We start from the raw sequence: 27,226 nt of genomic DNA, 5'->3' as shown, positions 1-27,226 counted from the left end.
CTCAGCTGGAGACCCCAATCAAAGCACATATGAGAAAGCAATCAATGAACAACTAAGATGCCGCAACAAAGAACTGATGCTTCTCATCTCTCTCCCTTCTTGTCTGTCTGTCTGTCCCTGCCGCTCCCTCTCTCACTCTTACTAAAAAACAAACAAACAAAAAAACATAACAATCACCCCTACACATACACAAACACATACATTTACATTTGTCTAACTTCAAGCAAAAGCAAAAGCAAAATGAGGGTGGAGTAAGGGGTAATGCACTTCCAGGTCTATCCTGGTAAGGCAAAAGATCTAAAACAATTTATAGTAATACTCTTCTAAAACTCTGCTTCCCAATATTTCTATTCAAGTGAAAGAAAGAATATCAAAAGTGACCCTTATGAGGAAATGAAGTCACATAAGTGCAGTGAAGAATATCTGCCCCAAGTTTTGTTTTTTTTTAAAACACAGGCTAGCCTGGGCCACTTTCTTTTTGCTTCAGGTTGCCTCTGAGTCACTGTATCATCAGCTAGTCCCCTCAAAGATTTCCCATGGATTTTTTTCCAATTTACTATAATAATTTAAATTTAATAGACTATTTTTGTCTTTTTCAGATAATGCCTTCCATGTTTTGGGGGTTTTTTTTCTGTTAAAAAAGCTCTTTTGAGCCTGACCAGGTGGTAGTGCAGTAGATAGAGTGTCAGACTGGGACACAAAGGACTCAGATTCGAAACTCCGAGGTCATTGGCTTGAGTGCGGGCTCATCTGGTTTGAGCAAGGCTCACCAGCTTGGACCCAAGATCGCTGGCTTGAGCAAAGGGTCACTAGATCTGCTGTAGCCACCGGGTCAAGGCACATAAGAGAGGGCAATCAATGAACAACTAAGGTGCTGCAACGAAGAATTGATGCTTCTCATCTCTCTTGTTTCCTGTCTGTCTGTCCCTATATATCTCTCTCTGTCTCTGTCACACACACACAAAAATGCTCTTTTGATGAAGAAAACAAGGAAAACAGCAAAGTATGGCTGACATTTTCAACCTGGAAAAAACAGAATTTTTCCTAGGCCAAGAAAACAGAATGTGTGAGAACCACTAAACTAGTAATTGTCAAGGTCCTTTAGGCTCTGGTTAAGTGAAAGTGTGAGAACTGAAGCCAGAGAAATTAAAAGTCACATCTTAAGTCAAACTAGACTCATCTTTCTAAAGCTCTAACTCACTGTCATGCCAAAGGACACCTTAGAACAGCAGTTCTCAACCAGAAGCAATTTTGCCTCTCCCAGGAGATATATGGCAATATCTGAAGATATTTTGGATTGTCACAACTGGGCCAGAGGTGGAAGTGGGGGGTGTCGCTACTAGCATCTTGTGGGTCAAGTCTACTAAACATCCTAATGCACAGGACAGCCCTCCACAACAAATCATCATCTAGTCCTGAAGTTCAACACTGCCGAGACTGAGAAACTCTGCTTAGCTCTTTCCACTATGTTACTCATATTTTATTGTCTTAATCACATCTGAACTCAAATTTCAGCAAAGGAAACAAACATTAGGGAAATCTGAATCAAAGGAGATATGAGGCATAAGATTACTTTGGCAGGCAATGACAATATAGTATGAAGATTTCTACTTTCTAGTTTTACTTACATAGTCACATTCTATGTCTGAAATTAAAAATTCTCTTTTCATTAGGGAGCATATTTCACTGTTTAAAAGTGTATGGGGGAGAGGCTATGAACAAGACAACTCTGCACTCAAATTTTAGCTCTAACACTTACTAGCTAGAAGACTTTGGCAAAGTCCCTCAACCTAACTAGGATTCCATTTCCTCATCTATAATATCAGATTCCTAATAGCCACCTCAGAGAGTTGTTTTAAGGATTATATGAAAAATGCATTTAAAACACTGAGCACATGTCTAAAATATAATAAGTACTAAAATTGTGTTTAATTTGAAGGGGGATTGTGGTTAAGAGTTGGACTTTTGAAAATCCCTGATCTGCTACTTACCTATACAACTTGAACAAGTTAATCTTATGACTTTGAGCCTCAATTTCCTCACCTGTGAAATGGGGCTACCACCATCCTCACAGGAGAGTAATGAGGACCAATAAGATAAAGCATTCAGCATAGTTGGAACACAGTCAGTGTCCCACATACAGAACTATTTTTATTATTAAAGCAGGCCCAATAAAACCAATAACATTTTCCACACACAAAAGTTCTCCCATATATATACTAAAACTACATGGTGCCTAATTTTGTGCCATTTGGTTTCAGAGAAATAGTTGTGTCATTTCTATTAAAATCTTTTCTGAGCTAGCAAATTCATCACTCTTTCTAATCCTCTCTGAATCAGGAAGGTTTTTGTTTGTTTTTTTATACCTTAAAATATAGAATTTTTATTTGTTAACTATACATCAATAAAAGGAAGGTTTTTGACTTGATATTTTTGGTACAGTTTTTAAAAAAATATTTTTTATTTATTCATTTTAGAGAGGAGAGAGAGAGAGACAGACAGACAGAAAGGAGAAGCAGGAAGCATCAACTCCCACATGTGCCTTGACCAGGCAAGCCCAGGGTTCCGAACCGGCGACCTCAGTGCTTCCAAGTCAACACTCCATCCCACTATGCCACCACAGGTCAGGCGGTACAAATAGTTTTATACAGGATATATTTCTGCTCTGTTTTGACCATTAAATTGTAATTGTCTAGAAGGCCAGAAAAGCAAAACAAATATATTTTGTATAGCAAAATCTTTTTTTTTTTCTTTTCTTTTTTTTTTTTTTTGTATTTTTCTGAAGCTGGAAACGGGGAGAGACAGTCAGACAGACTCCCGCATGCGCCCGACTGGGATCCACCTGGCACGCCCACCAGGGGCAATGCTCTGCCCACCAGGGGGCGATGCTCGTCGCTCTACCACGACCAGAGCCACTCTAGCACCTGGGGCAGAGACCAAGGAGCCATCCCCAGCGCCCAGGCCATCTTTGCTCCAATGGAGCCTCGGCTGCGGGAGGGGAGGAGAGAGACAGAGAGGAAGGAAGGGGGGGGTGGAGAAGCAAATGGGCGCTTCTCCCATGTGCCCTGGCCAGGAATCGATCCAGGGTCCCCCCGCACGCCAGGCCGACGCTCTACCGCTGAGCCAACCGGCCAGGGCCAGTATAGCAAAATCTTTGAACAATGCTGCTCATAAAAATTAGAGAATATTTTATAGCTTCATAGTCATTTTGAAATATCCCCTAATTTTTGTGAGTAGTATATTTCCTCGCCCCACTAGCAATTTAACCAACACATTAACATCAGAAGACTCATCTCTAAGCAGGACCCTACCACGTTCAGAGTGAATATAGATTCCAAACAGCATTCTTGTTTCCTTAACCTTGATAATACACACATCCCAAAAATCCACATTTAATAGTCAATCTCTCAGTATTCAAAGTTATAGTTAAAATAATTACCTAGAAGAAAAGGAAGACCTATTGACACTGTCCAAAATATCTCAAAGTATCATCACAAACTTACAAGTAATTCATAGAATAATTCCATCATTTATAGGCGACACCTCTTCTTAATTCTATCAAAGGCTGAGTCACTAAAAATTCAAATCCAACACAAAAAGAGATTGCTTACCTCTGGGGATTTCTGTATATTCTGGAACACAGCATAGGCAATAAGTGAACTTGAACCTATAACACTGACAGAGATAAAACAAGATCAATGAGGAGGGGGCGAGAAAAAAACCTCAAGATCAATAAAATAGGATAATTGGGGTTCCTTCATTTTTGCTATTGATTTTTACAGCTTTATTGACACATGATTGCGTAAAATAAACTGCACATATATTTTTTTAAATACAGAATACTTCATGAATTCAGGTGTCATCCTTGCACAAGGCCCATGCTAACCTTAGGTTTCATTCCAGTTTTTATCTATATGCTACCAACACGATGGATTTTGCAAATCAATCCTGTTGGCTAAGCTGTCCTTTGATTTTCAGATGTTAGCCCTCAATCTGTATTTTTTTGGTGTTATTACTGTTGATACTGTAACATTTTACTAATCAGAAAATATCAGCATGGTAAAGAATAGCATTTCTAACTAAAGTATAAAAGCAAATCCTCAGAGAAGGGGAAATGTAGAAACCTTCAGAATTCTCCAGTTTTGCTTATACTAGTTTAAACAGTCATATTACATGATATTAAGTAAACTTACCTCAGAGTAGCCATAACAAATTGTATCCACTGTATTGCGAAATAAACCTAGATAAAATGATGAGTAAAATTAAACCTTTACATTTAATTTTAAACCTTACTCTAGTTTCACTGTTTATTAACTATCTGTGCAGAGCACAAACTCTTCTTCAGTGCCTAATCAAAATACATCATAAATCTGAGAATGAGTTGAAAGGCAGATCCCTTAGAAAGGCAGGGTGGCTTTTTTCCCAAAACTCCTTTAATGCTACAGCTCTGGGAAACAGTAAGATAAAAAGAATAAAGAGGTGTTTAGAAAGTAACAGTGAAAAAAAAGAGTTGGATAAAAAATTAATAAAGGGAAGAATAAAATAGAGAAGAGGTAGGAAATGTTAAATTTTGAGACAGAACAGACAGATGTATGGAAAGAATGGGTAATAGGAAAGGCAAACAAATACTAAATAGAATTGAGCGACAGAGCTAGACAGAGAAAAATAGAATATACTAAATAGCCAAGAAACAAGAGGAACAAAACAGTATGGTGAGAGATACTGTGAGTGAAAAACACAGAACAGGGAGGAAGAAAAGGAGAGCAAAAAAAGAGTGAGGGGCAGTTTCGAATCTCACCAAGTCTGGACTGTCTGTCAGAATCCTGGCCTCCGGTAGGAAGGCCATAGGGACTTCAGCCCCAGCTCTGCTTAAGCAGCCGGATCCTTCTGGTCAGGTCGGAATCCCCAAGCGGTGAGCAGGTGGCTCCACCCCTACCCGAGCTGGGCTCCTCCCCACCCAATCCTGCCCTGTATCCTGAGGGCAAGGGGAGAAGGTGACAACAAGTGGAGGAGAAAGCCAAGCAGAAATAACAAAAAAGAAAGAGCAGGTGACAAGGAAATAAAATTCTAAAAAGCATTAGGAATTATAAGAAAGGGCAAGAGGCAGGAATAATTAAAGGTAGAAAGAATGAGTCATAGCAAAAAGGTAAATAGAGCTACCAGAGAGAATGGAATGGAAAAATGGGGAAGAAGGGTGGTCTGCTTAAAACTTGCCCCTGTTTAGAGACTGAAGCCTGTGATGAGAAAGATAGGCTGCATATTCTCTCAATCAATAAATTTTTAGTAATACCAGGAAAAAACTGTGAAGAGAAGGGGTTATTAATACCTCCTATTTATTTAATCCTAACACCTTCATTATTCTATACCACAAATTCCCAACAGAAATATAATTATATAATTAAATTACTGGGTTCACTTAATATACTTATATTTATATATCAACTTTGTGTAAAGCATTGTTATGGAAGATATAAAGACAAGATACAAACCCACATTTCCAGATGCTTAAAATATAGTAGGAAAAATAGGTTGAATACCAAAATCTTAAATTACCTGCACACAAAAATAATATATACTGACTGGCATTTGAACAGTATTTGTAAGGACTGGTAAAATTTGGACAAAAGTTGGAGGAAGGAGAAAGCAGAACTCTTCATACTAATAATAAATGTAACCATTCATTTCATCTAACCATACTTGCATATATTCTATAAACATTCATTGATAATATAAATTAGATCATTTCATGACTTGAATATTTTAAATATATGACTTATTTATTCATATGAGGTTTAAAATATAGCATGAGGTAGCTCAGCTGGAAGATCATCCCCATATGCCAAGGTTGTAGGTTCCATCCCCAGTCAGGGCACTTACAAGAATCAACCAATGAATGCAAAAATACTTGGAACAGGCCCTGGCCGGTTGGCTCAGAGGTAGAGCGTTGGCCTGGAGTGCGGGGGACCCGGGTTCGATTCCCGGCCAGGGCACATAGGAGAAGGGCCCATTTGCTTCTCCACCTCCACCCCCTCCTTCTTCTCTGTCTCTCTCTTCCCCTCCTGCAGCCAAGGCTCCATTGGAGCAAAGATGGCCCGGGCGCTGGGGATGGCTCCTTGGCCTCTGCCCCAGGTGCTAGAGTGGCTCTGGTCGCAACAGCGATGCCCCGGAGGGGCAGAGCATCGCCCCCTGGTGGGCAGAGCGTTGCCCCTGGTGGGCGTGCTGGGTGGATCCCGGTTGGGCGCATGCGGGAGTCTGTCTGACCGTCTCTCCCCGTTTCCAGCTTCAGAAAAATACAAAAAAAAAAAAATACTTAGAACAACAAATTAGTGTTTCTCTTTCTTTCCCTCTCTCTAAAATCAATAGATTTAAAAAATTTAATTAAAAAAGTATAGTGTACAGTAGAAGATGGGATATTGTTGAGTAGAGGTAGGCTCTAATCACTTTGCTTAAATTATTAAACAAATTAAAATATCAGTAAATTTCTGGATCAGAAATCTCTAGTACAGGTCTTAGGGAGTGTCTTGAGGCCTCTAATCACATATCTAAGTAATAAGGGTAAGGGGCTTAATGATAGTCTCATCAAGCAATAAGGGAATGCTTTTGAACAAAGGGCTCTTATCTCAGTCAAGAATAAATCTCAGATTGTTAAGAGAACAGCTATGCCAAATCAGTCTGCTGTTCTTGACAGAACTTTTCTCTTTCTGCACCATTCTAAAACAGTGCAGGTCAACCTGGTCCCTACCGCCCACTGGGTGTTCTAGCTTTCATGGTGGGCAGTAGCGGAGCAACCAAAGTATAAATAAAAAGATAGATATAACTATAGTAAGTTGTTTTATAAAGATTTATTCTGCCAAACTTAGCGAAAATCCGACATAAAGTACTTGGTAAGTAATTATTATTATATGCTTTAACTTGCTGTAACTCTGCTTTATAAATTTTATAAAGTAAAGTTACTTCCCTACTTTGTAAATCACCATTACTGTGGAACCGGTGGGTGGTTAGAAAATTTTACTACTAAGAGAGATACAAAAGTGGGCGGTAGGTATAAAAAGGTTGACTACCCCTGTTCTAAAACATCTTAGGCCACCAGCCAACATGTGGGGATTTACTTTTCCATTTTTCTCTCTAAATTAGTCCCCTGCCTTCTGTAGATTTCAGCACTGTCCTTTGAAATGTCTTTGAAAACATAATCTTCCCATTTTCCTTTTCTACAAGGGTTAACCCAAGTTCAAATGATGAAGTGGGTGATATTTATCTTGTTTTCTTTTCTCCTCTTTTTACTTAACTCCTTAGTAAGTTCAAACACACCCCAGCTCTCACTTAAGGTAATGGGTCTACTCTATATTACTTATCAATTTAAGTTAACAAATATTCATTAAACTTCTATCATGAGCAAGTTAATGCAGTGGATACAAAGTAAGAAAAATAACTTTCTAGTAAAACTTCCCCCTCCCCCGAAGTGAGAAGTGGGGAGAGGCAGAAAGACAGACTCCCACATGCACCCGACCAGGATTCACCTGGTATGTCCACCAAGGGGTGGATTGATGCTCTGCCCATCTGGGGCATTGCTCCGCTGCAATCAGAGCCATTCTAGCACCTAAGGCGGAGACCATGGAGCCGTCCTCAGCACTGGAGCCAACTTTGCTCCAATGGAGCTTTGGCTGCGGGAGGGGAAAGAGAGAAATAGAAAGAAGAGAGGGAAGGGTAGAGAAGCAGATGGGTGCTTCACCTGTGTGCCCTGGCCAGGAATCAAACCCAGGACTTCCCTTCACATGTCAGGGCCAATGCTCTACCACTGAGCCAACTGGCCAGGGCTCTAGTAAAATATTTTTATTTAAACAAAAATACTCACTTGGCCCTGGCCGGCTGGCTCAGCGGTAGAGCGTCGGCCTGGCGTGCGGGGGACCCGGGTTCAATTCCCGGCCAGGGCACATAGGAGAAGCGCCCATTTGCTTCTCCACCCCCCCCCCATCCTTCCTCTCTGTCTCTCTCTTCCCCTCCCGCAGCCAAGGCTCCATTGGAGCAAAGATGGCCCGGGCACTGGGGATGGCTCCTTGGCCTCTGCCCCAGGCGCTAGAGTGGCTCTGGTCGTGGCAGAGTGATGCCCCGAAAGGGCAGAGCATCGCCCCCTGGTGGGCAGAGCGTTGCCCCTGGTGGGCGTGCCAGGTGGATCCCGGTCGGGCGCATGCGGGAGTCTGTCTGACTGTCTCTCCCCGTTTCCAGCTTCAGAAAAATACAAAAAAAAACAAACAAAAAACAAAAAAAACTCAACTCAAAGAAGATTCCTAGTAATAACAGCAATCAACTATTAAGTGCTTTCTATGTGTAAGACTCTATGTTAAGCATTTTAATTCTCAACACAAACTTTGAGGTAAGAAGTATTGATAGTATTATTCCCATTTTACAGTTGAAGAAACTAAAGCTTAAAACAGTTTAGTGATTTCCCTATGATTACAAAGTTATAAAGTATTAATGCCAACATTCAAACTCAGTCGGACATCTCACTCTTAACACCTACAGTATTCCAACAGGAAACTGATTAATAGGAGAAAAGAGAAAGATAATACTTTTGAAGATTTTATTTATTGATTTCAGAGAGAGGAGGTGGGGGAAGCAAGAAGTATGAACTCTTAGTTGCTTCACTTTAGTTGTTCATTACTTGCTTCTCTTATGTGCCTTGAGTTTTGAACCCAGGCAAGCCCAGGGTTTTGAACCAGTGATCTCAGCGTTCCAGGTCAAGGCTTTATTCACTATGCCACCACTGGCCAGATGGAAAAGATAATTTTTAAAATTAACATGACATCAAGAGAGCTCTTTTATTAGGCAATTACTTCTTAGATATGACAACAAAAGCATAAGCAACAAAAGAAAAAGTAGATAAATTTGTCTTCAAAATTACAAACATTTGTGCTTCAAAGAATACCCTCAAAAAAGTGAAAAGACAATCTACAGAATGGAAGAAAATATTTGTAAACCATATATTTGATAAGGGACTTGAATATAGAATATATAAGGAATTCCAACAACTCAAGAATAAAAACACAACCTAATTTTTAAATAGGCAAAGGTTTGGCTTGACCTGTGGTGGCACAGTGGATAAAGTGTCAACCTGGAACGTTGAAGTTGCCGGTTCAAAACCCTGGGCTTGCCTGGTCAAGGCACATAAGAGAGTTGATGTTTCCTGTTCCTCCCTCCTTCTCTCTGTCTCTATCCTCTCAAAAAAAAAAAAAGTGTAAAATAAACATTGCAAGAGGGAACTAAAGAGAAAGATTTTGAGAGAGCACCTGACTGCTCTAAATGAATCCACCACTCCTAGCCTGACAAATTATACTTCAGGACTCTGATCAAACATGTAGGTTAACCCAATAAACTACTGAATGAAACCTGAGAGTTCATGTAAAAATGGGGAAATTGCTAGAAATTATAGAAAACTGATCACTAAATTAAAAAATTTTTTCTAAGATTGTAGAATCTGCAAACTATTGATCCCAGATATTCTAGAATAACCTATCCAAAATATGTGGTTTTGAACAATTAGAAATTTATAACCATTAAGTCAGCATGGATTTATAAATAACATGCCTGATTAACCCCATTCTCTTTTTGGATAGAACTACTAGACATAGTATATGTAGTATTTTTTACCAAGAATGGTGAGAAATTTTGTGATATAAAAGTAAATATAAACCAAGTGGAAGCACAATTAAAGGCATTTATTGAACAAATACACCTAAGGGAGTGCTAATTCATTGATCAATGCCCATTTAGGAGTGACTTCTAGTGGAGTGAACCAGCATTTTGACTTGACACTGTTCTGTAAAACACTTTCATCAGTGACTTGAAAGAAAATCTAGTGGGGTATTTATCAAATTGTGTGTGCGCTACTTACCTACTACTGCCCATAATAAATTTCCACAAAAAGTTACTGGCTTAAAACAAATTTATAATCTCATATATTCCATGGGTCAGGAGTCCAAGGATAGCTTATTTAGGTCCTCTGCTTCAGTGTCTCTCACAAGGCTATAATCAAGATGTTGACCACGGCTAGTTCTCAACTGAATACTCAAATGGGGAGGATCTGCTTCCACATTCACATAGTGGTTGGTCTAATTCAGTTTCTTGAAGGTTATTGGTCTGAGGGTCTCATTTCCCAACTAACTACTGGCTGGCCAAAGGCTACAATAAGTTCTTTGCTTGCCCTGTCGACTTCTGCAAGACGTCATCCTAGTAAGGTAGAAGTCGCAATCTTATGTAACCAAGTCAGTAGAGTGATATTCCATCAACTTTTCTGTATTCTATTGATCATAGATCTTGCCAACACTCAAAGCGAAAGGATTACAAGAGTGTGAATATCATGAGACAGGAATCACTGGGGGCCATCCTAGTGTCTCCCCACGAAGTGTAATCCAACATATCAAGTACTTTTCCAATTCAGATTATTTCCAACAGCTGTTCCCTCTCTCTGGAATGGTCTTCCCCTAGTAGTCACATGACTGGCTCCTTCTCATTCTTTAAATATCAGCTCAAATATTATCATATCACCTCAGAGATGTAACATTTATGAAATTACAAAATATTTTGCTAATTTGTTTGTGTGGCTTAAAAGAGTACATAAAAGTAAAATAAAAATACATGAATTGAAAGTGGTACAAAAGAAGAAAGAAAAGTATCTCAGCTGAAATTATTTAACTCCTGGATGTTAAAATCTGAGTTTTTAAATATTATACTGTTGAAAAACAATATCAAAATAAGAGAAATCCAAAGTAAAGTTTCCTGCAATCTCATCATCTAGTCAAAACAATGTTTTATTGATGTTACTTTAAGTCCTTGTCCATATGAATATTCAATTTTTATAGCTGTAGTAATGACACAGCTAGTATTTATATTTACATTTTTGTTTAATGTTATTCTATAATAGTTTTTTTTCCTTTTATTAGTCTTATTTTCTTTCTCTCCATCCCCTTCAACTGTAACCAATACTAATAGTCTGGTGTATCTTTACATCTTTATGCTCATTAAAATATATCCAAATATATACAAACATATATGAGGGCTGTTGTAATGGTAATGGGTTGTTTAAATGGTTATCATATATTTCTGTACATACTGCTTTTTCACCTATTATTTCATGGATATTTCTTCATTTTTTTTTCTTTTCTTTTTTTTTTTTGTATTTTTCTGAAGCTGGAAACGGGGATAGACAGTCAGACAGACTCCCGCATGCGCCCAACCGGGATCCACCCGGCACGCCCACCAGGGGGCGACGCTCTGCCCACCAGGGGGTGATGCTCTGCCCCTCTGGGCTGTCGCTCTGTTGCGACCAGAGCCACTCCAGCACCTGGGGCAGAGGCCAAGGAGCCATCCCCAGCGCCCAGGCCATCTTTGCTCCAATGGAGCCTCACTGCGGGAGGGGAAGAGAGAGACAGAGAGGAAGGAGAGGGGGAGGGGTGGAGAAGCAGATGGGTGCTTCTCCTGTGTGCCCTGGCCAGGAATCGAACCCAGGACTTCTGCATACCAGGCCAACGCTCTACCACTGAGCCAACCGGCCAGGGCTTTCTTCATTTTAATAGAAACAGCTCTAATCCATTTGATAGCTGTATAATATTCCACTTAAGATCATTATCTAACACTTCCTCTCATGACAATGTAGGTTGTTTTCATATTGTTTTTTTTCTTTTCTTTTTTTGCTTCTTCAAACAATGCTGTAGTAAACATTCCTATATCCCTGCACATATAACCTCCTTCTGTGCTGATGATTTTATTACTAAAGGACAGATTCCAGAGTGGAATTCTTTCAGTTTCTCAAATATTTTAAGTTCCCCAAATTGCATAAGCTGTTTTCTTTTCCTAAAATGATTACTAACATGTGACAATCTGCAATTTTATATTTACTTATATAACTATTTAATGTTCTGTCTCATTACATGAGTGTAAGCTCCTTTTTTAAAAAATTTACTCATTTTTAGAGAGACAGGCGAGAGAGAGAGAGAGAGAGAGAGAGAAGGGGGGAGGAGCAGGAAGCATCAACTCCCATATGTGACCTGACCAGGGTTTCTTTTTTCTTTTCTTTTTTTACAGAGACAGAGAGAGTCAGAGAGAGGGATAAACAGACAGGAATGAAGAGAGATGAGAAGCATCAATGATCAATTTTTCATTGCAACACATTAGTTGTTCATTGATTGCTTTCTCATATGTGCCTTGACCATGGGGCTACAGCAGACCGAGTAACCCCTTGCTCAAGCCAGCGACCTTGGGTCCAAGCTGGTGGTGAGCTTTGCTCAAACCAGATGAGCCCACGCTCAAGCTGGCAACCTTGGGGTCTCGAACCTGGGTCCTCCACATCCCAGTCCGACGCTCTATCCACTGTGCAACTGCCTGGTCAGGTAAGTGTAAGCTCCTTGAGAGCTGAATCTTGTCCATCCTTTAGGTCAGTGGTAGTCAACCTGGTCCCTACCACCCATTAGTGGGCATTCCAGCTTTCATGGTGGGTGGTAGTGGAGCAAAGTATAAATAAAACGATAGATATAACTATAGTAAGTTGTTTTATAAAGATTTATTCTGCCAAACTTAGCGAAAATCCGACATAAAGTACTTGGTAAGTAATTATTATATGCTTTAACTTGCTGTAACTCTGCTTTATAAATTTTATAAAGTAAAGTTACTTCCCTACTTTATAAATCACCATTACTGTGGAACCAGTGGGCGGTTAGAAAATTTTACTACTAAGAGAAATACAAAAGTGGGCGGTAGGTATAAAAAGGTTGACTACCCCTGCTTTAGGTGGTAGCTTAAATATATTTATTTTTACAAGTTTTCCATGAAGTCCAAGCCAAGTTATTCCCCCATCATATTCTTTCATAAGCCCTCACATTTCTTAGAAATTATCACAATTTGTGATTATATATTTATTCATGTAATTATTTAATATTAGTCTTCCACACTAGGACTGCAGTGAGCACATCTATTTTGTTCATCAATGTAACCCTTACCCCTCCTGACGGCCTGACTGGTGGTGGTGCATGCAGTGGATAGAGCATCAACCCAGAACCTTGAGGTCACTGTTTGGAAACCCCAAAGTTGCTGGCTCTGACGTAGGATTGTCAGCATGGGGTCACTGACTTGAGCAGAGGATCATTCACATAATCCCAAAGCTCACCAGCTTGAGCCCAAAAGGTTGCTGGCATGAAAAGCCTAAGGTTGCTGGCATGAGCAAGGGGACACTGGCATGGCCTGGGTCAAGGCACATACGAGAAGCAATCAATGAACAACTAAAGTTGATGCTTCTCACTGTCTCTCTCCTCCCTCTCTTGGAAGTAATCAATACACAATTCAAGTGAAAACAACTACTAGTTGATGCTTCTCACCCTCTCCCTTCCTGTCTGTCTCTTAAAAGAAAAAAAAAAGTACTTAACTGAGGGCTTAGTATGTGTGAGACACTGTTCTAGGTGCTGGGGATATAAACAAAGAAACCAAAATCCCAGCCCTCAAGGGAAACAGAAAATTTAAAAGTAAACAAATTATGTAGTATGTGAACAATTTGACAAGCACTATAGAGCAACAGACTAGGAAGATGGAAAGCAGAAAGTTATCGAGGAGGAGAAATTTTTAAAATGATGGTCAGGGTAGATCCTAGGAAGCTGACATTTGAGCAAAGACTTGAGGGAAGTGAAGGAGCAGTCATACGAATATCTTGAAGAAAAAGAGAGAAAACCAGTATAAAGGCCCTGAGGCAGGAACATGCATTGTGTACAAAAGGAATAGCAAATAGGTCAGTGAGACTTGTTGCAATGGCTTGATAAAGTTAGAAAAAAGATATGAGAGTTTACATGCTGCCTTAACAGACCGCGTCACTTTTCTTCCTCCTTACTCCAGCTGCTACACGGGTCATATGCCCCTTACTCCAGCTGCTACACGGGTCATATGCCCCTCAGGTAACAAGCATCCACTCCTACTCCCTATGTCCACACAACACCCAGAATGAGCTTTTTTATTTTCTACATGTGTCAACTGTGGGATTTTATAACTTCTTAAATATGGAGAATTACACCTGGCTTATTTGTGTCAATTGTCAGGGTCCTGCAGCCAAAAATCTAACCATATCATGAAATGACTGGGACCAGAGTGTTATTAAAAGGAAGCATTGAGACAATTACTGTACTTTTGCAATTCATACGAAAAGTACAACTAATAATCCACTTTCTTCACTTTTTTCAAAACCTACTTCTAAACTAAGACTAAAAAGTCACTTCTGATCAATCATATTAACTGGGTATACCCAAAGCATTTACATACTCAGAAGTAACTATAAAACAGTCTAAATGTCATATAAAGGGTTCTAAAAACTCTTAATAGTTCCTTACTGACTACAGGACAAAACAGGCAATTCTTAGTTTGATTATCAAGACTCTCCCTTACCTGAGTTTAAAACACAAAACTCTTGCCTGACCAGGCAGGTGGTAGCGCAATGGACAGAGCATCAGACTGGGATTTGGAGGACCCAGGTTCAAAACCCCAAGGTCCCCGGCTTGAGCACAGGCTCACCAGCTTGAGAAAGGGGGTCGCTGGCTTGAGCCCAAGGTCACTGGCTTGAGCAATGAGTCACTAGCTCTGCTGTAGCAGCCCCTCTTCAAGGCACATAAGAGAAAGCAATCACTGAACAACTAAGGAGCTGCAATGAAGAATTGATGCTTCTCATCTCCCTTCCTATCTGTCCCTATCTGTTCCTCTCTCTCTCTGTCAAAAAATAATAATAATAAAACATGAAACTCTTATGAATTGCTGTTCTGAGTACTCCTTCCAGGCAACTCAGTCATTCCCCCAAGTGTCATGTTCATTCTCACTTCTGTTTCTTCTTCATTTGTTGTCCAACTAGAACAATCTTTCTTCCAAGGCTTAACTCCATCTCCACAACCTACATGAAGCCTTCTTTTTTTTTTCTTTTAATTTTTCCATTTATTTGAGGTGGGGGAGAGAGAAGCATCAACTTATTATTTTTGTACGTGTCCTGTCTGGGGATGAACCCATATGCTAGGTGTATAGTTTATTCACTGAACCACCCAGCTGGAGCTGTACAGGAAGCCGTGCTTAACCACCTTAACTCATAGTAATTTTCCCCTCCTCTAACTTCTGTCATTTACTTAATAATTAGGGCAAAGTCAAAATAAAAATTTCCAAACCTTCCATAAATACACACACACACACACACACACACACACACACACACACACACCATTCACTCAACATTTCCATCCAGAATGGTTGCCCAAGATTGGATCCTATTCTCTTTGATGACTAATTTATATACACACACACACCTTTATTGGACACATACAATGGTGAATATGGTGCTAATCCCCTTATTATATCAATATAACTTATTCTCTTATACTGACATTCAACTGTTCATCAGGTTGTGTGAATTCTACGCTACAGAAGTTACTCAATTCCATCCCTACCCGTTCATCCCTACTTTGGTGGCCTATTGCGGGATGCTGACCTCTCCGACCTGGACTATTGAAAGAGACCCCCACCCCACCCATCTTCAACCTTCTCCTTCCCAACCCCTTCCTCTCCCTCTTGCATGACAGCCAATCTAAAATCTCTGCCCTGCTTAAAACCTTGGGTGGCTGCAAACCTTTTAGCTTGAAGAGGCCCTCTACAATGTGCCCCGGGGGACATTCACGGATGCATCATGCTTTTTCCCCCTTGCTCGAAATATCCTTTGGTGTTTGCCTTCTGAATGCCTCCTCTTGCTTTCTAGATCCATCTTAAAAGTCATCTCCTGTCGCTGCATGTCCCTGGCATTCCAGAAAAGGGTTGACTGAATATGCATTTAGGCTGTCCCAGGACTGTGTCACTGTCTTATTTCCCCTGCGTTTCTGCTCTCCCAGGACTGTGTCACCATCTTATTTCCTCTGTGTTTCTGCTCTCCCAGGACTGTGTCACTGTCTTATTTCCCCTGCGTTTCTGCTCTCCCAGGACTGTGTCACTGTCTTATTTCCTCTGCGTTTCTGCTCTCCCAGGACTGTGTCACCGTCTTACTTCCTCTGCGTTTCTCTTCTCACAGGACTGTGTCGCTATCTTATTTCCTCTGCGTTTCTGCTCTCCCAGGACTGTGTCACCGTCTTATTTCCTCTGCGTTTCTCTTCTCACAGGACTGTGTCGCTGTCTTATTTCCTCTGCGTTTCTGCTCTCCCAGGACTGTGTCACCGTCTTATTTCCTCTGCGTTTCTCTCCTCACAGGACTGTGTCGCTGTCTTATTTCCTCTGCGTTTCTTCTCGCCCAGGACTGTCACTGTCTTATTTCCTATCCCACGAGCAGGCGCTGCAGTGCCCGTCTTGTGCCTGCCCCTCCGCCAACACCGAGGCCCCTCAGCCCAGAGCTCTCTCATTCGTGCCTGTGTCCTCACAGGCAAACCCAGCAGCTGCTGGAAATAGATAAGCCTATTATTGAACAAGGACCTGTCGAATACAACGTTTAGTTTTTTTGTGTTTTGTTTTAAATCTTCTCGGAACCCAGACCCCGGCCGGACGAGGCACGGAGCCTCCAGCCAGGCCTGACGTCTCCCAGCAGAGGCGCGCACCTCTACCAGGCTGGTCGGAGGGCAGCGGTGGCCCTGTCACCTGACCCAGAGCCGGGCCTGGCGAGGGGAGGTAGCAGCGTAGGGTTGACCGGGAGTCATACGAGGACAACTCAAGGGAGGGCGGCGGCGCAGTCGAACTGACAGACTAACCGAAGGTCGTGGTGCACCCAATTGAGTGCCTGGCGGACCGAAGGCAAAAGGTATAATGGCTTTCGTCGTCACCCTCACAGGAGAGGAAAGGGAGCTACCCTAGAGCTGCAAAGACGTCAAGCACGCCTCGTGCCTCTCCTCACGCGGAGGCGGACGAGGAAAGGGAGGACCGGTTGCGCGCCTCACCGAGTGCGCATGCGCGGCTCTCTCTCTCTCTCTCTCTCTCTCTCTCTCTCTCTCTCTCTCTCTCTCTCTCTCCTCTCTCTCTCTCTCTCCCCTCTCTCCCCCCCCTCCTCTCTAGCACACACGTCGCTCCTCTTTCTCACCCTGAGTGCGCGCGAACGGCAGCTCCTTTTCCCCGCCCCTCACGCGTCCCCGCCCTCTCACCCTAGGCTGGCGTAAGCCTCCCGGGCTGGCCCTTCTGGTCACGTGACGCCCGGCTCCGCGCTCTCTCAGCCACAGCATTCCCAGCTCCCATCGCCCGAAGCCGGCGTGATGGCTGCCGCCGCTTCCCTCACCCCACTGTTTCCCTTTTTCTTCTTCCTTCTGCTCCTCTCCGCGCTGCAGGGCAGCAGCGGCCTGCACACCAAGGGTGCCCTTCCCTTGGATACAGTCACTTTCTACAAGGTAATGGGGGCGGGGAACGTCTCGCGCAGGTGCTGCCACAGTGCCCGGGGCAGCGCGCACCCGGGGGGACGCAGGGGACAGAGTGTTGGCAGCAGGTGGTCTGTAACGATGATCTTGGGGCTTCCCGCCATCCTGTGGGGCTGGTGGACTCTGGGCCGAGGTTGTGTCATCACCATGGGGTCTACATGCTCCAGGGTCCCCGCGAATCCCTGCCTTTGCTATACTTGTACTTGCTTCTTTGGCAAAATTGCTGCAAAGATGCAGCCCAGGGAACAGGCTGCCCCTTCCCTATGGGGCGGGGGCCGTGCCAGGCGAGATCCAATCCTCGAGTCCCAAGTGGGAGACCCAGGGGGCGGTGCGAGGCGGGCCCACAGCTTGGGCTGTGGTTGGGCGGCGAGGTAGAAGCCCGTAGTATTAACTGTCTGCGTCCCTTTTACTCTGGCGTGGATTGCAGCCTGCTTGCAATATGCAGACAGTGTCCAGGTAGCCTGCGGCTGCTTGAAAAGTGCGAGCCTTAAGCCTAGGCTTCAGGGACCCTGGCCGGGTGATCAGTGAATAAAAGCGCCCACCGAGCGCGCCAGTAGTCACGATTCCACCCTGGGTCAGGACACGTGGGAGAAACAGTCAACTAAATCAGTACACAACTAAATAGAAAAACTAAGTGAAACGAGTGGATGCTTCTCTGTCTTTCTCTCCCTCTTTCCCCCTCCCACTCCCCCTTCCTCTTTTTCACTCACTCTTATGTCAGTGGTGGGGAAAAGCCTCTGTTCAACCACTCTAAAGGGAATATCTTGGGCCAGGGGACAAAATGAATAAAATCGGGTCAAGGCATGGAAGAATTTGTAACTACCGCCCCCCCCCCCCAAATTTACAGAATTTGGGATCCTAGCCTGGGTAAATGGCCACTGGAAATGTTGAGAACTGAATGCAGCCCCAACCTCCTCCTCTTGCACCTATCTTCACCCACAGGCAATTTTTTAACTTTGCTTACAAGATGGCCCAGCTAAGGGTTAGAGAGAGCCCATCGTTTTATTTTCTTAATTTGTACCCGTTGCTGGGAAGTGAAACCTAGAACCCTTCCTGTTTTCAGAAGGTATCTTGTGTATTTGGCACATGTGGTCCATTCAAGGCTGAGTTCAAGGATTGTTAAGCACACATTATTAGGCTGGTTGGTTGTTAGGCACACCCTCAGCACCCTGTACTTTGGGGGCCTTTATTGGCAAAGTGACACCCCTATGCCTCCCACCCCAGGATCATGGGAATGGGATAACATCACAGATTCAGTGTGACTTAGAGGGAGACTTTGTACTGTCAAGTTAACAGTATTTCCTAATCAGTTGGTGCCTCTCCATCTTTACTGCTGCCACCCTGGTCAAGGCTGTTGTGACAGTGGCCCACTCTCAGTCCATTCTCCATATAGTAGCCTAAATCCTGCCTGGTCTGACCCTTGCTTCCCTGTCCTTTCATGAACCAACCATCCTCCTTTTTTGTCCCCTCTGCTCCAGCCATACATGTTCTGTCCTTTAATATTCCTAGCTCAGTACTACTTACTGTCTTAGGCCCTTTGCACTTGTGACTAAAACATTCTTTGCCCAATCTTTGAAGGCTGGTTGCTTCTCATCAGTCAGGCTGAGGTTAAATGTTACTTTCTCAGAGCCCTTCCTTGATTTCCCCATCCCCTAGCCTCAAGTGCCAGTCACATCAACATTGCTGTTTGATTTCTGCAGAGCACACATCTCTGATTATTTTTCTTGTCTATTTTATCATTTCCCACAGAGTATTACATGCTTGGGAAGAACTACTTTGCCTATTTTGTTCACTGATCATTGTACAGTCTAGCAAGTTACAGACATGTTACATAGATGATGTTCAATAATTTGTTGTGTGAACAAATGTTTTCTCCAGTCTCTTTCTAAATGTCACTCTCTTCATTATTATTGAACAAGAGGGGAGCTACCTTAGTGTTATTATGTCCGAGGGCCTTGGCCTAAGGTCTGCCTTTTAGTGACTTTCAATGTCCTTTTTTTGTTTCTTGCCCTTCGCCATCACTAGAGATATGAGATCCTGTCATTTATCTTTATGGTCCATTTTCTTGTTCACTTAGAATGGTGCCTGGCATATGAAAGGCCCTCAGTACCTTTTTATTCAATGAATGAATAGATAATGAATTCATCTGTACATTGAAGAAGCACATTGCCTAAATACAAGAGGTACAGACTGAGTAAAAAAATACATTTAAAAAATTTTCATTGTGCAAATGCTTTTCATTCAAAGCCATTCTGCCAGTGGTAATAGTGAAAGTAAAGGATGGAGGCCTCTCGATTATTTCATTGATAGAGCACTGTTTTAATTTATTCCATATTAATATTCCATAATATAAATGCAGGCCTCTTGCAGGGAGAGATCCTGTATTGTGCTTTCTAAATTGTTTTCCTACTGAACATGTAGCATCTGCTACCAACATCTGCCCTAGTTTTGTTCATTAGGAAATATTTTCAGAGTATCTGTTACATACATACAGGTACTGTTAGACCCTAGGGATACAGCAGAAAACAGGCCAGATGAGGTCCTTATTCTCATAAATGTACATTCTAGTGGAGGGGACAGATACCAGATGAGCAAATAAGGATTTCAAAGAGTGATTAAATGCAGCGAAGAAAGTAGAGCAGGGTAAGAGATAGAGTATGATGGAAGCAAAGCAGTTATCAGACAGTCTGAGGGGAGGAGGCCCCCATCATTAGGAGTGGCTTTTTGAACTGAGCTTTGAATGATAGCCAGGGACAGAACTGGGGAAAGAGCACTCCAGCCAGCAGACAGCAAATGAAAAGGCCCTAAATGGGAATGAGTTTGGTGTATTGAACGGAAATAAGGCCACTTGGGCCAGAGGGATGTGATCTGATTTATATTTTAAGTGTTCCCTGCTTTTAGGCACCCAGAGCTCAGAAATTTGGGGGGTCAGTGATCACTTAAAGATCACCTGTTCTGGTGGCTTCTCCCTCTTGTGCCCCTAGGCACTGTGAAATATATATATATATATATATATTTTTTTTTTTTTTAAAGGTTTTATCTTTTTTTTTCTCTTTTAAATTTATTTAATTTATTCATTTTTAGATAGGGAAGAGAGAGGGAGAGAGAGAGAGAGAGACAGAGAAGGGGAGGAGGAGCAGGAAGCATCAACTCCCATATGTGCCTTGACCAGGCAAGCCCAGGGTTTTGAACCAGCGACCTCAGCATTTCCAGGTCGATGCTTTATTCACTGCGCTACCACAGGTCAGGCAAAATATATATATTTTAAAACCTAAAATTAAATGGACATCAACATACAATAGGAACAAGGACTATCAAAAACTGGAATGATGTCAGCTTGACTTATAATTAGGACAGTGATTGCCTGGTATGAAATTCTGAATGGCAGTGATCACTCTGATTAGAAAAACAAAATGTTGTAGGAGGAAGAGAAGATTGTTACTGACCAAAGTTAGTTTGTTAGATCATATCTGTGTATCAGAAGAAACCATCAAAGGAAGTCGTTGGGCTTCCTCCATACGTTAAGTATGGAATTGCCACACGACCCCCGCAGTTCCACTCCGAGGTATATACCCCCCAAAAATGAAGACAGGTGCAAAAACAAAACTTTTATGTGAATGTTCATAACAGCTATTCACAAATAGCTGAAAGGCTGAAACATCCCAAATGTCCTTCAGCTGATGAATGGCTAAGCAAACTGTGGTCTATTTATATAATGGAATATTTATTCGGCCACAAAAAGAAATGAAATACTGATGCATGCCACAACATGGATGAACCTTGAAAATGTTATGCTAAGTGAAAGAGGGCAGTCACAAAAGCCACATATTGTATGATTCCATTAGAGTAGACAAATCCATAGAGACCGAAAGCAGATTAGAGGTTGCCAGGGGCTGGGGGGCAGAAAGGAGGACTGAGAAATGGCTGCCTAATGGCTATATGGTTCCTTTTCAGGTGGTAAAAATGTCCTGGAACTAGGTATCAGTGATGGTTACACAACATTGTTCATGTACTAAATCCCACTGAATTGTACACTATAAAATGGCTAGAACGAGGAAGTGAATTTTACAAATAAAATAAAAGTCTTGGCCCTGACAGTACCTAGAGATCTAGCCACAGGGAACTGTGGTGTAGGGAAGGGACATTGTCCCAAGTCTGGTCTCTCAGCAACTTCCCTTAAGCCTTGAAATTGCAGAGTTCAAACTGTGGGCTCCCTACCAAAGCGTCCTACATGGTGCCAACTCCTTTATAAATGGTTAGTTGGTTGATTTTTTTGTCAGGTTTCTGGTTCAGTGTTTACTGAGAAAGGTCCCCTGGGATGATGGGTATGACAGGGACCAACCTCTTGTGTGCTAAGGGTCTCCTTAGCCTTAACAAAGCTTAGTACAGCTAGATTTGTTTATTCTGGACAGGGTTGTGAATGTCTTTGATTAGTATGAACAACCACCTAATGGGGTACCCAGCACATAGCAGACACCACTACATTGTTAAATGAATCGATGGGTGAATGAATGAATAGTATGTGAGAGCTTGTCTCCCCTGTGGCCTTGGTTTCTACTCTGTTTCTTAACCAGGGGTCCATTGGGAAAGACACTTAGTCCCAAAGGTTCCTGGAACCCCCCACTTGCTCAGCTCTCTACATCAGGGGCCCCAAAACTACGGGCCCCCGGGGCTGCATGCGGCCCCCTGAGGCCATTTACCGGGCCCCCACCGCACTTCCGGAAGGGGCACCTCTTTCATTGGTGGTCAGTGAGAGGAGCATAGTTCCCACTGAAGTACTGGTCAGTTTGTTGATTTAAATTTACTTGTTCTTTATTTTAAATATTATATTGTTCCCGTTTTGTTTTTTTACTTTAAAATAAGATATGTGCAGTGTGCATAGGGATTTGTTCATAGTTTTTTTATAGTCCGGCCCTCCAATGGTCTGAGGGACAGTGAACTGGTCCCTTGTGTAAAAAGTTTGGGGACCCCTGCTCTACATCCTCAGGTCATTCCCAAAAGCAAGTTCGTCTTGGTGAAGTTCGACACCCAGTACCCCTACGGGGAGAAGCAGGATGAGTTCAAGCGTCTGGCTGAAAACTCGGCCTCCAGCGATGATCTCCTGGTGGCAGAGGTGGGGATCTCAGGTATGAATGAGTCCAGATGACTGGGGAGGGCAGAGAGGGAGGAAGCCAGGAATTACTTCCCTGTCTATAGGCAGAATACCTAGCACCTTTCTGTCTAAGCCACACATGGAGTGAAAACGGGGTCATGGCTTTTAAAGAAATCTGGTACACCACAGCAAGCTTAGTTTAAGCAGATTCTGTGACCATGGAACCTCAGTTTAGCCTTGCAGGTGCCTGAAGGGAGAGAGTCCACCATTCTTCACCTCTACCTTCCACTGACATTAAACTTGCAGTGAGAACTTAGAACTGGCTTTGCAGGGAACTGTGGTCGGAGGTGTGCCATGTCTCCTAAGGAACAGCGTAGTCCATTTTTCCATTTTCACTTCAGCTCTTTTTTATCAAAACTATTGGGTTTTGGCTTTAGCTCAAATCCACCAGAGTTGCCACTAAACCAAAGGCAGCTTTCAACCACAGTGACTTTAATAATAGTGGCCAACATTTAGTGGTTTGCAGTCTGTAAAAATGTATACAGATATTACGTTTTTAATCTTCACTTGACCACCACCTGAGGCAAGATTTATTATCTGTCTCCATGTCATCCTTAAGGAAACCTGAAGTTCAAGGATGTGGGGGAATATGTGGCTCATGCAGAACTCAACTCACGTATCTAATCCCAAGTGCAGTGGGTTCTTCCCTCTCACTGTCCTCCCAGCTGGAATGCCTCAGCTCTGTAAGCTCAGGGATCAAGTCCTGGGTAAAGAGAGCTGGCACACCTCTGCAGGGCAGTTGGTTATTTCTGACTCAACTGTGAGTTCACTCCCTTGGGGCTTTTAGAATAATAATTATAATAGCTGACGTTTATCAGATGTTTACTGTGTGCCGGGCCACTGTGCTGCGTGTTTCACATGCGTCTTATCCTTGTGACTGTGAAATACTATGACCCGCATTTTTCAAATGCAGAAACACTTTAGAGTAACTTGCTCAAGATAGAGGAGTTATAGTGGCAGAACTAGGATTGGAACCCCACACTGCCTATTGTATTGCCTCGTGAAAGGTGGCCTTGGCTGTTTCTTTGTGACAGGTGTAAGAAACCAGTCATCACTGCAGCAGCCCTTCGGACCACATATTGCCTTTTAGGTAGGACATAGCAAATACTGTCAGCTACCACACATTAAGTACTTGACTCTGTCAGGTCATTTATTACCTTTCTTCTCTCCCTTAGAAGAATATGAGCTCCTGGAGGTCAGAGCTTTGTACTCTTAATCACAACTAGATCCTCAGCACTTAGAACAGTACCTGGCACATAGTGGGCACATAATAACTGATGAGGAACATTACATTTTCAGTCCAGATGACTGGGGAGGGCAGAGAGGGAGGAAGCCAGGAATTACTTCCCTGTCTATAGGCAAAATACCTAGCACCTTTCTGTCTAAGCCACACAGAGTGAAAACGGGGTCATGGCTTTTCAAGAAATCTGGTACACCACAGCAAGTTTAGTTTAAGATGAGATGAATTACATTTTCAGATGAGGAAAAGGAAGTTCAGAGAGGTTAAGTGCAGTAACAGGAGGAATTCACAGATAGCCAGGATTCTCCTTCCTCTCAGCTCAGAGAGGCCTCACAGCCGTCTTCCCCATGGTCTTGCTCCTCACATCTGGTTTCTGTTCACAGATTATGGTGACAAGCTGAATATGGAGCTGAGCGAGAAATACAAGCTGGACAAAGACAACTACCCAGTCTACTATCTCTTCCGGGATGGCAACTTTGAGAACCCAATCCTGTATAGTGGGGCTGTTAAGGTTGCAGCCATCCAGCGCTGGCTCAAGGGGCATGGGGTCTACCTAGGTATGCCTGGCTGTTTGCCTGCATATGACACCCTTGCCGGAGAGTTCGTCAGGGCCTCTGGCGTGGAGGCCCGCCGGGCCCTCTTGAAGCGGGGACAGGACAGCCTGGCAAATGTGAAGGAGTCTGAGAAGAAGTGGGCTGAGCAGTACCTGAAGATCATGGGGAAGGTCTTGGACCAAGGTGAGGACTTCCCAGCATCCGAGATGACCCGGATCACCAAGCTGATTGAGAAGAACAAGATGAGTGACGGGAAGAAGGAAGAGCTCCAAAAGAGCTTAAACATCTTAACTGCCTTTCAGAAGAAGGGAGCTGAGAAGGAGGAGCTGTGAAAAGGCACTCCCTGTTTTCCCAAGTGTGGTGGGACTGGGGAGGGAGAGTTCCCTGCTGGCTGCGAGACTGTCCTGGGATGGAAGGAACTGTTGGGGAAAGTGACACTGACTCAGAAATCTTAGCACACCCAGACATTGATGCTGAGGTGACCATGCTTGAGACACTTCTCTAGCCAGTCCAGGTACAGCTCACTTCCTCAGATGGCTTAGGAATTTCCCCCTCAGAAGGAATTGGTGCTATAAAGAAATTGTACTGCCCACATCCTTGACAGGTGTTAATTCTGATCAAATTAAAGTTTTCATGTTTTGGTTAAGTAGACCTGAAGCTGTTCACTTTTCTTTTACAAATTATACATTGGACTGACCTGCTTTCTCCTTTGACTTCAATTTTTAATCCAAGCTGGTATAGATTCTACTTTACCAGTAGAATAGACTGTCCCGGTAACATGTGGAAGCCAATCCCAGTTCAAGGCCTCAGACTCAAATGGAGGAGTTGTGGGTGGTCAATTGTGTTGTCCACACTTTCTTGTCCTTAAAACTGAATAGTGGCCTGACCTGTGGTGGCGCAGTGGATAAAGCATCAATGTGGAACGCTTAGGTTGCCAGTTCGAAACCCTGGGCTTGTCTGGTCAAGGCACATATGAGAGTTGATGCTTCCAGCTCCTCCCTCCCTTCTCTCTTGCTTCTCTCTCTAAAATTAATAGTCTTTAAAAAAAACAAAACAAAACAAAAAAACCTGAATGGCAATGTAAATGAACCTCTAATTATTTTCCATATTCCCATGAGATATGTGTAGGAAATTCCTAGTTTTGCTGATAAAATCTGATGGGTTTTTTGAGTTTGGTTTTTAACAGCTAAATGATACACTTCAGTCCAATGTGAAAGTTAAAAAAGGGGGGGGGGGTTACCATCTAAGTTCCTTTGTCACTGAAATCTGTTCTCTGTAGTGAGGAGCAGTATCTGCAGTGAAACTCTGTAACATCCCCACTTGCACCTTAAACTATTTGAAAATGTCAATATTAGCCAGATAGGTGTTTACTGGAAACAAAAAATGCAGGAAAATCCATGTGTTTAAGTGGAGGGAACAAAAACAATTGTGGCAGCTTAGGCTAACAGCTCAACTAGGAAAAAGATGCTCAACCTAAACACCTGCCCAGAGCCAGCACAGGTCCTCTTTGGACAAAATACACAGGGGTGGGCAAAAGTGGGTTTACAGTGTGAGAACACTAAAGTTTAGCCTTATTATTTACTATTGTACTTATTTGTATCATAACTATAAACCTACTTTTGCCCACCCCTGTAATATTTGGCCCAACAGTTCCCCTAGGCTTTATTTCAATTCTAAATGAAAAATTTTGGCATGACCAGTGGTGGTACAGCGGATAATGCATTGACCTGGGATGCTGAGGACCTAGGTTTGAAACCCCAATGTCACTAGCTTGAGCACAGGATTGCTGGCTTGAGCATGGGATCATGAGCAAGGGGTCACTAGCTGGGCTTGAGCTCCCTGGTCAAGGCACATATGAGAAGCAATCAATGAACAACTAAAAGTGATGCAACTATGAGTTGATGCTTCTCATCTCCCTCCCTGGCTGCCTGCCTCTGTCTCGCTAAAAAAAAAAAAAAAAATTTGGATCTTTTTGGATACTTCTCACAGGTAAACTTACTTTAGCTGTTCTATAGTTTATTATCTACCTAAAATAGTCACTTCCAAAGTAGTAAGTATTCACTGTCTTATGGAAATTAGAGTAAGACAAATGGCAGGTAGGGAAAGAACTCTAAAACTAAATGCTTTCACTGTCCCTGAATGTGGTCTCTTCTCAATAGTAAGAGAAAAGAAGGTGGTAACACATCCAGGGTACTTCACTGGATGGGCAGGCTGGGTATCATCATAAGCTTCAGGTCATGAGTTAAAATGGCTGTTGGACAGGGCTAGGTTACACATCAGAGGCTCTTTGTATCAAATATATTTCATTAAAGATGGGCCCTGTTTCTAGTTTTAGAGTCTGTACTGATTTGCAGATGCCACATAAAATTCACTTTTCCCTAACACTTAAGTTAAATGGATGCCTTCTTTCTACATCTTAACATCTAATTGATATTGTGGTTTAAGTGCTACTAATCTGTAATGAAGGCTACGTATTGGTTTCTTAGAGTCAAACAAGTATAACAATTTTGAGGGAATTTCCAGATAACCTGAAGCAAGTGAGACCCTGGCTACAACACAAACAATCCGAAGGAACCTGCAAAGTATCTCAAATATTGCCAAACATAATTTTAATTTACAAATCGTCCTTGGTAACTGGTGTCACAAAATGTTGGCATTAGACTCACATTAGGAAAGATTGACTCATTAGAGAACAAGACAGAATGGGAATTTGAACATGGCCATCAAGACTAAGAATATGAAATGGTGTGTGGGGGGAAGGTCATCTTGATTTTAGCTCATTTCATCAATGCTTCAGAGTTTGAATCTTATTCAACCCTTACCCCACTGGGTAGTCTGAAGTATACAGTCATCTCATATGTAATAACTACTTTTCTCTTATGTAAATTATAGT

General features: G+C 42.6%; 2 protein-coding genes and 1 pseudogene across 7 annotated transcripts in view; 1 reads left to right on the top strand and 2 right to left on the bottom strand.

Moving 5' to 3' along the window:
- The window catches only part of TMEM116 (transmembrane protein 116), a 131,467-nt gene extending 114,230 nt beyond the window's left edge, over positions 1-17,237 (bottom strand). For all 6 annotated transcript variants that reach the window (XM_066260573.1, XM_066260570.1, XM_066260572.1 and 3 more), the window contains exons 1-3: positions 17,121-17,237; positions 4,194-4,240; positions 3,612-3,675 (exon numbers count right to left, since the gene is read on the bottom strand). In XM_066260573.1, the coding sequence (XP_066116670.1) occupies positions 3,612-3,675; positions 4,194-4,240; positions 17,121-17,198 (189 nt within the window). In that variant the 5' untranslated portion in view covers positions 17,199-17,237. The remainder of the gene's footprint in view (positions 1-3,611; positions 3,676-4,193; positions 4,241-17,120) is intronic.
- On the bottom strand, positions 3,829-3,927 carry LOC136327388 (U6 spliceosomal RNA; annotated as a pseudogene).
- ERP29 (endoplasmic reticulum protein 29) lies at positions 17,141-24,979 on the top strand. Its single transcript, XM_066260577.1, has 3 exons — positions 17,141-17,360; positions 22,375-22,513; positions 24,163-24,979. The coding sequence occupies exons 1-3, from the start codon at positions 17,229-17,231 to the stop codon at positions 24,663-24,665; spliced, it is 774 nt and encodes a 257-aa protein (XP_066116674.1). The 5' UTR covers positions 17,141-17,228; the 3' UTR covers positions 24,666-24,979.
- The last annotated feature ends 2,247 nt before the right edge of the window (positions 24,980-27,226 follow it).

This window comes from Saccopteryx bilineata, chromosome 2, assembly GCF_036850765.1.
Source record: "Saccopteryx bilineata isolate mSacBil1 chromosome 2, mSacBil1_pri_phased_curated, whole genome shotgun sequence".
NCBI lineage: Eukaryota > Metazoa > Chordata > Mammalia > Chiroptera > Emballonuridae > Saccopteryx > Saccopteryx bilineata.
This window is presented reverse-complemented; position numbering and strand designations above follow the sequence as displayed.